Genomic DNA, 15,062 nt, shown 5'->3' with positions numbered 1-15,062 from the left:
TGGGAAACTATCAATATAGTGTAAATTTATAGGTTTCTATTGATAATTTCCCACCTCTACTAGTTTCATCTCTTTTTATTTTATAACGTATTATGTTTTCCGTCCTTTGCGTTATTTTGCCGCTTCTTAGTGCACTCATCATTGTATAATATGTATGTTACGAGTAAAGTTAGGTAAACGGGTAATTCTAGGATTACCCAGGTAAAGTGCGAAATACTCGCGAGTTATCGATAATATCCGATAGTAAGTCCGAAATATAATTTAAAGAGTTCACGGGCTTTACTAAAGTAAAACACATTATATCTGATGCCTTTTGGTTAAATGCTTAATTGGATCTACTAGTAATTACAAGGCCGTAACTGTTTAAAAGATATCGTAAGTTAAAAAAAACGCATTTTACAAAAGTAAGGAAAGTAAAACTATAAATAATGCAGAAATAAAAATTATAATCTATTTGGTAAAACAAGACAAGCTGCTGTGGCATTTGGAGTTACAAATATTTCCAGCAGTTTTACATTTGCATTTATTTTACCAAAACTTGGCGAGTACTTCGGACTTTACCCCGATAATCCTAGAATTACCCGTTTACCTAACTTTACCCGCAACATAAAATATACAGGGTGTCCCCGAAAATAGTACGTTCCTTTAAGGTGTGGATATAATACACAATTTAGAACAAAAAAGTCCTATAACATTTTTTCCTAAAGTTAACCGTTTCCAAAAAAAAAAAATTACATTGTTCTCCATATGAGGTGAATTTCTCTGAGTGAATTTTTATTTTCATAGATTTTAATGACCTGGCAACATTGCGTAGGAGAACCTGTGATTGTAGAAATTTCATCTAATGGAACCCCTTGTTTATTTACTGTTTGAGGTGTGATTTTTAGGTTTGATGACCCTAGATATAGGTACCTACCTGCAAAATAATTATTTCTTGCTTTAATAATGTGGCATTTTTGCTAATAATATCTGAATTAAGGTTTTGGATTAAGGCTCGAAATTTTACATAAATTATAACTTTTACTTAAGTAACTATGGTTTAATTAATAAAATATGTAATTAATGCTCTTAGTGGAAATAGGATTTGTATCTAATGATTTTCTGAAATCTATTGAAATATGGAATAATTTTTAACGAATTGATAAAATGTCAATCATTTACAATAAAAAACACTGTATCTTTTAACTAAACTAGTATGTATTATCTATTTATTAAGCTTTAGAGGTGTTGACTGCAAGGGTTTTAACTGAATTACATAGTTTACAGTGGAAATTAAATACAACAGACAACGTTGAATGATTCTAATTTAGTTTTTTACATTTTGCTCCGACTATCAGTAATTTGTTTACTTATGGTCTAAAAATTAAATTAAATGTTTGTTTAGTAATGCCATAGTTAACTAAATTATATCGGATAGTTTCTGCAGCACCAAAAATGCGTTTCTGTAATTCAGCTTCTGTTTGGGTTTTACGTCGGTTATCATACACTAACGATTTCAAATTTAATGTCCCCAAAAATAAAAATCCAATACATTGAATTCGGGACTCACGGTGGCCACAGAATAAGTCCATTCCTACCAATTCCACGACGAGGATAAGTAGTATCCAGAAGATTTTTCACAGCTTTGGTAAAATGTTCTGAGACTTCGTCGTGAAGAAACCACATTTGACGTCGCGTCGTGTTTGTGAAGGCACGTCTTTAAGAAGTACCGGCAAAACATTTTGAAAAAAATTTATAGGCCTCTACATTTAGTGTTCTGGGTAATTCATAAAATATTGCACCCTTTACCCTTTCTGTATCCTTTACAAATTCCTCATTGCTAAGAAATACCTGTTCTTTGGAAATGTCAATAACATCAAACAAACCAAGGGGCGAAAAAATGTAAACATGAGCCATTTGGTTGACATTTACATTTTTGCTTTACTACCTACCCGATACAAATGACCTACAAACCTATTATTTTTAAATGTGTCAACGGTGTTGCCAGACTTCAATTTGCATATCAAAATGTATTTTCATTTTTTGGCCAAACGGCTGAATTTAGAAAAAAATGTTATAAGACTTTTTTGCTCTACATTGTGCCTTCTATCTATACCTTTAAGGAACGCACTATTTTCGGGGACGCCCTATATACAGTTAAGTCCCTTAATCTTTACCCGTGCGTCATCATTTAAAGCATACGAAATAAGTCGATGATAAGTCGAAATTGAAATTTACTAAACGCAACAGCAAGTGACAGTAAGTGACTTGCTGTTGCGTTTAGTATATTTCAATTTCTGACTTATCATCGACTTATTTCGTATGCTTTAAAAATGATGACGCACGGGTAAAGATTCAGGGACCCAACTGTACGTATACATATTTTGAATATACAAGGTTGAGCACAACTCTCACATCTCATAAAAATTGTTAAATATTAAACCTTTTTGATGGTTTAGTGTAAACATCTAAAACATTTTAGAAAACTTAAATAGTAGATTTCGATGTAGAATTAGTTAAAAAGTAATATTAAAAAATAGTGTCAATAAAATTTTGAAAATTTTTAAAAATTTGTAGAAGATTCCATAGGAATGGGAATGAAATTTAAACCAATTTCTGAGATCATAGTCGACCCGAACTCAGATCTTTCAATGACGCTGGAGGAGCAGCTAAGAGCAGTTCAAAAGCAACTACAAGCTCTTTCACAACTTCCGTCTGCGGTTCAATTAACATTGGATGCTGTTTCTAAGCAATTAGCTGAAATTGTTAGTAGTAAAGAGGAAGAAGAGAATGAAAATGATGAAAAACATAGTGTTGAAGATGAAAATGATCACGGTAAATTCATATCTCTATTAATATTTCCATTATACTTTTACATATTCGTTTTCTTAGAGCTACACCGAATATATTATATATTTTTTAATTTTTAGAAGAAGGAACCGCTTCACAAGAAGCGGCTGAAGCTGAAAGTGGGGAAGATACGAATTCAGTAGTTGGAGATGAACTGGACGACGATTCAATAGCAGATGAAGAGTTAAAAGCAATTATGGAAAGAGCCCGATTTGATGGTGAACAAGAAGAAGAAACAGCACAAGAAGATTTTGAAGAGCTTGCGAGGATTAAACAAGAAGAAGAGGAAGCGAGACAAAGAGCAGAGGAAGAAAGACAGAGAGAAGAGGAAGAGAGCCGAAGAGAGGAGGAACTAGCAGCCAAAAAAGAAAAGGTAATATTTTAAAGTAATTCCTATGTGTGTTTAAAGATTTTTTAGACAAAAAATTTACGATAAAGAGAAAAAAATTGTTATAAAATAAACACGTAACTAATTTTTCAGACGTTATTAATATTGCTTTGACGGATAATTTTTTTATTTAAATTAACGTGCATGTGACATATATGGTCATTAGCACGAGTTAGTTTACATGGTATAGCTTTTATCACTTTAGCTTTCTAGATACCTAATCTCGTAATGCGATTTTTAAGCGATCTATCAGATACAGTTTGATATATTTGCGTAAGGTCTTCTAGAAGAGACTTAACGTTGGTGGTAAGGCATGAGCTTCTTTAAGAAGATCACTGCTACCAAAGGAATTTTCCAGGAAGGCAATAAGTTGTAATGCTGCCAACGAAAATTTTTCAGGATTAGAACTAATTAATTGTTCAATAGTTGATTGAGCAGAGGGAGTAATTTTACCAAGTTCTTTGTCATCAGTTTTTAATTTATTTTTAGGAGCTGATTTAGGAGTTGCGAAGGCTGTGGTAGATTGAGCATTTATAGGGTTTAAGACTGGGTGGTTACCAGTAACCGATAAAGTGGGTGATTCGAGACTTGTGTCGGTAAAATAAGTTTTTTTCATGCAAGAATTTGAAGGCAGGGACACCGATATTAGAGACTGTTCATTTGGAATTGTTAAGTCAGTATTAGTTTAATTGATTTCTTCGTTTGAGGAGGAGGAAGGAGGATATATAGTAGAAGAAGGTTCAAATGGGATTAGGCTAGAATTTGTATTTTGAGAGGGACTGCTAGATATTTCTTGAGGGTTAGGACAGGAGTCTGCAGTGTGTCTAGATTGTTTACATAAAAAACATTCAAGTTTATCCGAAGTGATAAAGATTCTATAATTTGTATTTTCATGCGACATTACAATTGAGGTATTTAACTTAAAGTTTTCTTTATTCGGTATAATATAGATAGAGCGTCGAAAACTGAAAATGTGAGCATATTCGTCCTCCGGTGAACCGCATCGGATAAAAGAGATTTTTTTTTTGGCACATGCTTTTGCCATTCAGCCAGTCACAACTTTTACAACCAAGTTCTTCCTAAAGCAAAGAAAAGAAAGTAATTATCACAATACATATTTGATTTTATCACTAAGGAATACACATGGTTACTCGCTTCTCGTCTAGGTACCCATCAAGACATTAAATTAATACACAAACTAGACTGGGTCACGGAAAGAAGGTTTTAAACAAATGGGGTAAAACAAAGGTTACTAGTTTAACTGTGCTCACAAGTTAAGGTTACTTTTTGAAATAAATTCTGTTAAATAGTCATATACGGTTTTATTATTTAATGACAAAAGGTAGCAAATGTTATAGGGAGGAAGGATTTTATGTTTGATTAAATTTTTTATTAAGTCATCAGTCTGTTGTATATATTTTGTACATTCAAAGAAAATATGGTTTAAATCTGCTTTTTTTTGACAATCTTCGCATAAATTGGAACTTAAAATTTTAAGTTTTGCCAGATGGGCTGGATAACACGCGTGTCCAGATCTCATTCTGATAATAGATGTAATGTATCTACGTGGGACAGAGTAATTTTTAAACCAAAATTCACTCGGGATTGTGGGTTGTATCAGTGCATATTGTGAGTGGGAGTGTTGACTATATTCATAATATTCTTGGTTTTCACTGCTTGTTTAGATCATTCTTGATTTTTATAAATACATCTGGAAAGCAGAGCTTATAATCTGTTTTCACACCAGAATCAATGGCTTTCTTAGCTAATATATCTACATGCTCATTATACTCGAGCCCTATATGAGCTTTAATCCACAAAATTCTAACTGTTCTTTGCTCATGGTGTAATTCAAAAATATTTTTTTTAATTAGAAGAATGTAAATATTTGTGTTTTTACTGGGTAAAAACATAGTCTCAATGGCTAAAAGAACCGACAAAGAATCAGACGCAATTATTGCGGAGCTGTCATTGGCTCATTGGAACTCTTAAAATACTTTAATGCTTCATAAATTGCTATGGCTTCAGCAGTAAGATTGAAAAATTATGATCCAGTGTAAACATGTTTTCTATACTTTTTTAGGGGATATAAAAAGCGCATCCAGTGCCAAAAGAAGACTTTGATGCATCTGTGTAAATAACTGTTGATTATGGTCAGTTTTCTAATAAATTTCTTAAAATATTGAAGCTGATTGCAGTATTTACATGGTATCTTGGTTTAATTACCGTAATAGTTTGCAAAAAAGCATCAAAGTCTTCAAAGTTTGAGCTATTATATGTATGTGAGTTGGTGTAATCGCAATATGAGAGATTTCTAAAAGCCTCACAAAGTGGAGGAGAGTTCTTGTGGATCCAATATTTATGTATTAAATCTGCATTATTAAGTTTGCTAAAATTGGAGTAGAGAGAGGGGTTTCTATGACAAGTATTAATCAGAAATTTTTGACTAAGATATTCTTTTCTATATCTCAATGGAAATTTAAGAGCTTCAACATATAACGAATTGGTTGGAGTTGACTTCATAGTACCCAGGCAAATACGTAATATTGTATTTTGAAACACGTCTATTTTTCCCAAGATATACTTAGCCGCTGAACCATACAAAACACATCCATAATCGATGATTGATCTTATGTACGATCGATAAAAAAGCAATGCCGTTCTACATCGGCTCCCCACCAAGTTTTAGAAATTGCTTTAAGGAAATTTAATCCCTTGTTGCATCTGTTTAACATGAATTCGATGTGTAGCTTCCAAGTTAATTTACGGTCAAGAATCATCCCTAAATATTTAATTGAGGCACAGAAATTATACTCACGACTCCTTACTGTTATTTTGTCTATTTTTGGGAGATTATGTCTCGTGAAAATACATATACTGGATTTGCTTGGTGCTATTTCAAATCCATTTTCTTTGAACCAGCTATTAGAGAAGTCGTCCATTTTTTCTAAAATTTGTATGCACTTTTCGTATGATTTGGAAGATGAGTATATCAGAAAATCATCAGCATATTGTATTATATTAAAGCTGTTATTTACCATTGAAATATTGTGCAAGTCAGCTGTATACAGATTAAATAATATAGGGCTTAAAACTGACCCCTGTAGAAGTCCTACGTTATTATATCGGGGACCTATTAGTTTATTATTATTAGATCTCAGATAAATTTTTCTGCAAATCTAAAAGTTGAGTATGGTTTTCGCTAATGCAGCTGGTATGTGAAAATTTTTAATCATTCTTTCCATTAGGATGTCAAGACAAACACGATTATATGCACCTTCTATATCTAAACATATTGTAGGTAGATATGTATTATTGGTAAATGTATCCTGAATGTCTGTTACTAATGTAGCAATAGCGTCTATAGAACCACATCTTTTTTTGTATCCAAATTGAAATTCTGGAAGTAAGTTATTCCTATCTAATCACCATTCTAGTCTATGTTTGATCATTCGTTCTAATGTTTTTAGTAGACAAGACATAAGGGAAGTGGGTCTGTACGAATCTGCTAAGTTGGAATTTTTACCTGGTTTGAGAATAGGAATAATAATTACTTCTTTAAATTCATGAATAACTGAATTATTGATAATTATGTCGATAAAAGAGATAGGAGAAGCAAGTTGTAATCGAAGTTCGTTTTTAAGTGCTTGCTCTATCAGTGAATTCGGGATCGAAAGGCACATGTTGGACAGGGTAGTAGCCTCTTTGCAGGTGTAATAAGTCTGCGAGTAGATATTGTTTGATTTCTAACAGTAATGATCGGATAATTTTGCAGAAGATTATTAACTACGGATAATGAAGAAAGATAGATGCATATACGCTGGTTAGAAATTCGTGAAGCAAAGGTTATTTCTTTAGGGGTAACAATTTCGCCAATTGCCTTGATGTAATCAAATAGCACGACGTCTGGAAGAGCGTTCACGATGACCATAGTTCTACTGGGACATATTGTTGCTGTGGTAGATTCTTTCGATGTGATTTTGGTTTCTGCAGCGAAGCTAAGTTTAACCTGTTTGTGATGATGATGATGCCATAATTTGATTTTAGTATTCTGGATACCAAAATATTAAACATGTATGGCCAGTAAGAACTAGCCTAATTTTTTGTTTGTCGATAGTTGCTGTTAACCTTCCGATGACCAACCTTTTTTTGTTACACTGATGAACAAGGGGGGGAACAAAATGACAAATAACAAAAAAAATGAAGTTTTTTTTATGGCATCGACTTTTTGTCATTCAGCCAGTCACAACATGAGCATTAGTGTATGTTGAGTAAGTGTCTTGTTACTTTGCAAAGTCGACGTCATTAGCGTAAAACTACTTGGAATTACACATAATAGACGGTATTTTACTAAACATCAACTTCAGAATATATTTTTTATTCGTAAAATATAGGAATTTTTTTTTATTTCAAAATATGAGGATATCTAGAATGATATTAAAGTCAAATAAAAAAATAATGAGTTAAAAATTGAAAATACTTTTGAATTTATTAAAGAAAAACATACGCTGGGGTCACAATTTCCCCCGCTTGGTCATCCGAAGGTTAATTGAAATCGACTTACCAGTATTTTTAGTTGATAAACACAACACATTAACTAATTAGTTTTTATATAAAATACTATTAGTAGAAGCGATAAATTTACTCGTTTGCTCCTCAAATAGTAATGTGATAATTTTTATAATATATTATCGTTTACAGTTTATGCAAGGATGTTACTGATGTTAGTATCATCTGCATATCTTATAGTCTTTAATGTAGGCTTATGTCGAACTGTTTCTTATCGGATGAATTTGAATGAACAGAGGTCTTAGACAAGGAGATCCGTTATTTTAGGCGCTTTTTAACTTAGTATTGGAAACAATCATCAATAATAGCCGAGTTAAAACGACAGGATCCATCTTCAACAATGAGCATCAATGTCTGGCCTTCGCTAATGATTTTACTGTTCTAACGAAAACAAGAAAATAATTAAAAACGTTCTGAAAAGATTAAAAAACGAGGCAAAATATTTTGATCTAGAAATAAACCAGGAAAAGTCAAAGTACATGATACTCGGAAATACAAATCAAAAAGAAGAGGGGCAGTTTTCTTTCATAGAGAAATGATGATGATGATGATGATGATGATGACTCATATGAAAGAGTTTTCTTTCATTTCTAATGAAGCAAAGGAATACAATTTCGAGAGAGTGGTCCATTTTAGAGATCCAGTATCGGGGGGTTATTATAGATGAGAAAGGTCAGAAAGAATGAGAACTAATACCACATTAGCAAAGGAAAATAAAAGATGGGAAGCCTCACATAACTGATAAAATTAAAATATGTATCGAGAAAAACAAAGCTAAGGATAATAAAGCAGTGAAAAGTATGAACAATGAAAAAATACGGAGAAATTGGAAGGATGGGAAAGGAAAATGTTCAGGAAAATGTATGGAGGAAAAAACACGGAGGAAGGTTGGGTTCGACGAAAAAAACAGGGAATTAGAGGAACTACATATATATAACGAACCAACCATCAGTCGCTTGTTGCTTTATAATAGCATAGAGAGTAAGATGGATGCGACACGTGATGAGAAACGTGATGGGACGTGATGGAAAGGAAGAGAATGCCAAAGATTATCCTAAAACGGGATCCAATCACGAAAAGAAGGAAAGGAAGACCCAGACAAAGATGATTTGAGAGTTTACAGGAAGATCCCATAAATGAGGGTTGGGAAGAAAGGGAAACAAACAGGGAAGAATGAAGGAGAATTCTAAGTCAATTAAGTAGGCAAAGATCCTGATTGGACAAGAAGCCACCCCACTTGATACAAGTGTTATGGTGTCCAGAAACTTTACCGACAAACGAATACAGGAGATTCCTCAGATAATTTTAAGATAATTTAACTCAATTGACCTAGTCAAAAAATGCTTTCTAAAGGAGCTAGAGCTCTTTGAAGATGGCGTCTTATAATCAGTTCTTCTTAAATACCTCCAGAACGCTTCTAGTTAGAAAAATGAAAATTAGCAGACTTATTTATCTTCCAGAGGTAAATCGTCTCCATTTATTGCGAATTTCTAGTACCGGCCATAGGCGTCCGTTTTGGTTAGGGCCACGGTTATTTTATCGCATAACTTTTTGTCTTTAACTTTAAAGCATTTTTGACTCTGTATTATTAAATTATAAGGTATTTTAGCACTAAAAGGTACTCTTGCTATAATTCGGTAGGATACACCGTTTTCTAGAAAAATCGATTTCAAAATTTTTCATTTTGGAAATTTGAAAAAAAAAAATTGAAAAAAAAACTCCCAAAAAAACTGTGTATTTTACCAACTTAAAGCAAGAGTAACTTTTAGTACTAGAATACCTCATAATTTAATAATAGAGTGTCAAAAATGCTTAAAAATTAAAGACAAATAAGTTATCCGATAAAATAACCTTTCACCTACCCCAGTGGTCGACAAAGTGCGGTTCCGGAGCCGCATGTGGCTCTTTGCCTCCTTAGGTGCGGCTTTGGCACAAATATCCACGGAAAGCGCAATAATATGTTCCTTAAAAAAATTGGTAGAAAAACATTACATATTTTTCTAATAAATTAGCTTTTATCAAACTTACAAACTTTAGCATTTGTCAAAAATTTCAACTGAGTTGAAATTTTCTCCTTTTGAAATTGGCATTAATAGCTTTGAAATACAATTTCTGGATTTAAAAAACAAGGAGGTACGGCGCTCTAAATGCGAACGTCTTTGTGTTGAATTGGAAATATTGGAGAAGAAAAAATATTCACAACACAAGAAGTGGTCTGCTTTGAATGACCTGGAGAAGGAAGATATGATCATTTTCAACGCTTTCAAAGCTCGCGTTTGCTGTTCTTTCCCTTTTCGGTTCTACATATCAACATTTAGAAAAAAATTGGATTTTGCGCCAAAAATTTTGTAAAAAATACAGTGTTGTAGGAAATAAAACCATTCAAAACGAAAGAAAATAGAAGTTTCTACGATGATTAGAAACGAAGATATAGCCAAAAAACGAAAAATCACTTTTTAATTTTTTGGGAGTTTATGGATGGGGCTAAGGGTTTAAACATTTTATTGGTCGAATACTTTTTGATGTACACCATGTGGTTCTTTTATTTTTTGAACATCGCTGGGAGCATTTTTCACTATCTTAACCGACTCACGATTAAACCCTTTAGTTTTATTTAGCGTAATAAAAGTTTGCTGAACAAGCAGATTTGGCTCCCAATTTTTTTTTAATTTTTGTAATGTTTATATTTGGCTCTTTGGATTAAAAGTTTGCCGACCACTGACCTACCCAAAACGGGCGCATATGACCGCTACATGAAATTCGCAAATAATGAAATCGATTCATCTCTAGAATATAAATAAACGTGCCAGTTTTCGTTTTTCTAAATAGTTTTTTTTTATTATTTTTTTTTTAATTCAACAAACGAGAAATATTATATTTTTCTAGAAAACGGTGTATCCTATCGACTTAAAGCAAGAGTACCTTTTAGTACTAGACTACTTCACACTTTAATAATCCATAGTCAAAAATGCTTAAAAGTTAAAGACAAAAAACTTATGTGACAAAATTACCGTTGCCCTACCCAAAACGGACGCCTATGACCGGTACTAGAAATTCGCAATGCATGGAATCGATTTATCTCTGGAAGATAAGTACGCGTACCAATTTTCGTTTTTCTATATAGAGGCGTTCTGGAGGTATTTAAGAAAAACTAATTATAAGATGCCATCTTCAAAGAGCTCTAGCTTCCTTAGGAAGCATTTTCGGACTAAGTGAATTGGGTTAAATTGTCTTAAAATTATCTGAGGAATCTCCTGTCTTCGTTTGTCGGTAGAGTTTCTGGACACTCTGTATAGTATTATATTATTATTTCAATTTTATTTTTATTTAGCCCTAGGCCTTCAAGGCCTGTTGAGGTTTTTAAATAAAAATTTGGTCTAAGTGTGCTCGTACGTAGGAAGGTTAGCGGATGAAATGGCGGATGTCATTAATCTATAGGTAAGGTATGGGGCGTTCTGTGAGGTGAAACCAATATGTTGTTGAGGTCAATATTAACTAGCTATCTTTGTCTATCAAATTATCTGTCTATCACTAGAGTGGTTTAGTTATTTTTAGCTGTCATACTCGAAGGCTTTCAGCTTTTTCATTAAGTCAGCATTAGCAGTCTAAGCTTAGGCACCATAAAGAAGAAGAGAATGGATATCACATCTTCAAACAGGCTGCTCTTGATTGCTCTATTCTTGACCGAATTTCAACTTTCGGATTTAGATCTTCCGTAATCCAGGCTCCTAAGTATTTTATTTTGTCCACTTGTTCAATATCTTCATTTTTTATCTGGATCTTTGTTATGACTTTACCCCTCTTACTGCTAACCATGGTTTTTGTTTTCTGTATGTTTATTGTTTCAGTTGTTTACACCAGGGCAAAGAGCTGGAACAACCCTAACGTAATCTTATTACACAAGAAAGGTGATAATCGAAAGTTGGAAAACTACAGGCCCATCAGCCTATTGTCACACCTGTTTAAAATACTCACAAGTCACCAAGGTCATAACTACCCGACTAATAAGGATATTAGATGAATACCAACCATATGAACAGGCAGGTTTTAGAAAAGGCTATTCAACTTCCGATCACCTGTTAACCACAAAAATATTAATAGAAAAATGTAACGAATACAAGTTTCCAGTTTTTAAAGCATTTGTAAACTACGAAAAAGCTTTCGACACTATATAGAACACACGGCCGTAATAAACGTAATGCAAAATTGTAGAATAGACAGCAGATATATTAACTTAATAAAAGAAACTATGAACCAAGCTACAGCTACATACTACCTAAATGAAAATGAATACACGAACCCTGTACCATTAAACAGGGGAGTCAAACAGGGAGACACTCTATCACCCAAACTGTTCACCTTAGTTTTGGAGGACGTGTTTAAAAATCTAATTTGGAAATATAAGGGAATAAACATCAATGGCCGCTACCTCAGTAATCTACGATTTGCGGATGACATAATCCTGATAGCTACTGACCTACAAGAACTGCAAACCATGCTTTCAGAATTTTCTAAAATAGGACTGAAAATGAATTTAAACAAAACAAAAGTCATGCACGCCGAAAAATCCGTGACACTAATAAACGACAAAGTTATAGAAAAAGTTATAGAAAAAATATATATATTTACTTAGGACAAAAAATAATACTAAATAGGGAAATTCAAACGGAATAAATAAAAAGAAGAAGAAAGTTAGCATGGGCAGCATTCGGCAAACTGAACTATATACTTAGAAATCAGCAAATTCAACTACATCTTAGATCTAAAGTTTTTGGTGCATGCATTATTCCGATATTAACATATGGGGCACAAACATGGACAATCACAAAAAAGAATATGAACATACTCAGAGTCACTCAACACGCGATGGAAAGAGCAATGCTTGGCATATCACTTAAGGACAGGAAAACACATACATGGATAAAACAGAAAACCAAAGTCACCGATGTGGTACAAAAATCATTAAAATTGAAATGGGAATACGCTGGACATGTAGCTAGGAGCGATCTAAACAGGCACAGAACAATTCTAACCTGGAGACCATACCAACACAAAAGACCCAGAGGCAGACCTCCTATGAGATGGACAGATGATTTGAAACGAACTGCCGGGAAAAATTGGTTACAAGTAGCGTACAACAAAAAACAATGGAAGGAAGACTTGAAGAGGCTTATGTTCAGATGTGGACGTGAATGGCTAGACGAAGAAGAAGAAGATGTTTATTGTTAAACCAAACTGTTCCCCAGTATCACAAATTGTGTTTAGTACAATCTACAGGTCTTTCTCAGTTTCAGCGATAATGACTGTATTGTTGGCATAACGAATGTTATTTATATGTTCACTATTTATCTTGATTCCTTTTGTGCAGTTTTCAAGTGCTTGTGTAAATAACTCTAACATTACATATCTGTACAGCTCCCGGAGAGAATTACTGCTGAATATTCATGTATATTTCAAAATATTAGCCCATTAAGGTAAATCCTAAATTCTCCCTATTTAAATTTTCCTGCGAATATCCACAGAGAACGGTAGTTCTCACCAGTGGTGCACAACACCCCTACAAGCGACACTATATATACACGAAATTTTCGATTTTCTAAACCTGACTGAATTGAAAATTGGGCCAAATCCCATCTTAAAGTATAGGAAAAGACTCGTCCATCCATATGTTACATCTCCATTTTGGACCAAGGGTGTGGATTTTACGGCCCTTCCCATTTAGAGTCTGTTTTTCGTTCTCGTCCCCAAAACTCCCAATAATTTCAAAAACTTAAGCCCGACCTTTGCGGCTTCTGATAGCATAGATAGCACCTTTCCAACGCATGTTTAATTTTGAAAATCGGTCATACCATTCAAAAGTTATCGAGCTCAGAAGTATGACTCAATTTTTATTTAAAAAAGGGAAAATGTTTGTATGTATGTATGTATGTATGTATGTATGTATGTATGTATGTATGTATGTATGTATGTATGTATGTATGTATGTATGTGTGTGGAAAAGTTACACCGATCTGAATTTTTTTTCTGTGTTTCAAGAGGGTGTGAGGGCTGATTTAGAACCGGTCTAATTTTTGACTTCTGACTACCCGTAAGCAAGCTAGAGGACTAGGTAGATACAAATGGCATATTTTTTGGGCGTATATATCTTAGGTTCAAGGAGAGACAGGAAAACTGCAAATACACCAAATCAATAGGGTTGAGTTAAGATTTCAAATGTTGCTTAAGCGATCAACCTGAGACATACACACTGCTCACCATAGCCGAAAAACTGAAAAATTAAACTTTGAAAATTTTGGTTTTTCGACAATTACTCAAAATTTCAACCTACGAATTGCGCCAATAACTGAGCGTTTGTAGGAGGACTCAGGACGCGTCTAACGGTGTATATCTCATATCTGGGAAAATTCGAATTTTTTAGTTATATGCTTCATAAATATGATCAAATCTATTTCTTATGGGAAAAACCGTTTTTCAAGCTCAATAATTCCTGTAATACGTTCAGTTATCATACTTGATCTTGGATGCATCAGATACTACTTGTCAATACGTTTTAAACTCATGTTTAGTGATCAACATCAGTTTAGCCGTTCAGAAGTTATAGAGCTCAAAAAGTATAATTAGTCCAGGAACTGAAACTTTTCACTTCGCAATTTTTACAGAATGGATCGATTTGCTTGAAAATTTTACAATAAGTAGTGGATAGCCCAAGAATCAAAATATATATGATGCCGAAAGACGCTTTTACCATGGGGTGGTTGCCACCCCATCTCGAGGGTGGAAATTTTTTATTATATTTTGACCGCAAATGTTGGTAAAAACATTAATTGTAAGCAAAAAATGTTTTATATTTTTTTGATAAAATTAATAGTTTTCGATTTATTGGTTATCGAAACTTAGTTTATATCGAAAAAATCAATGTTATTGTTATTAATCAATCATGGTTTATGTACTTGTAGTGGTTACAATGCTAAGTTTGATTGGGCAATCCGAGTTCATTTGCCGGCCATAATTACATAATTATTAGGATGGCTGGGATATGAACTCGGATTGTCTTATCACTGGTGTCGTAAGTACTAGATCATTTGGGAGAGAATGCGACCAAGGCGACCCCAGAAAACGGCAATTCTCGCTAGTGGCGCACAACTCCTCTACATGCGACACTATATATACACGAAATATTCGATTTTCTAAATCTGACTGAATTAAAAAATTAAAGTTTAGGAAAAGACTCGCCCATCCATATGTTATGTGAACATTTCATTTTGGTCATAGGGTG

At 33.6% G+C, this 15,062-nt stretch overlaps 1 protein-coding gene across 3 annotated transcripts in view; it reads left to right on the top strand.

Moving 5' to 3' along the window:
- The window catches only part of LOC114335931 (glutamic acid-rich protein-like), a 116,263-nt gene that overhangs the window by 74,393 nt on the left and 26,808 nt on the right, over positions 1–15,062 (top strand). For 2 of the 3 annotated variants that reach the window (XM_028286220.2, XM_028286218.2), the window contains exons 9-10: positions 2,557–2,814; positions 2,910–3,202. In XM_028286220.2, the coding sequence (XP_028142021.2) occupies positions 2,557–2,814; positions 2,910–3,202 (551 nt within the window). The remainder of the gene's footprint in view (positions 1–2,556; positions 2,815–2,909; positions 3,203–15,062) is intronic. The other variant, XM_028286219.2, reaches the window with a different exon arrangement.

Source organism: Diabrotica virgifera, chromosome 1 (assembly GCF_917563875.1).
Source record: "Diabrotica virgifera virgifera chromosome 1, PGI_DIABVI_V3a".
NCBI lineage: Eukaryota > Metazoa > Arthropoda > Insecta > Coleoptera > Chrysomelidae > Diabrotica > Diabrotica virgifera.
The sequence above is the reverse complement of the archived record's forward strand: the minus strand, read 5'-3'. Positions and strand labels throughout refer to the sequence as shown.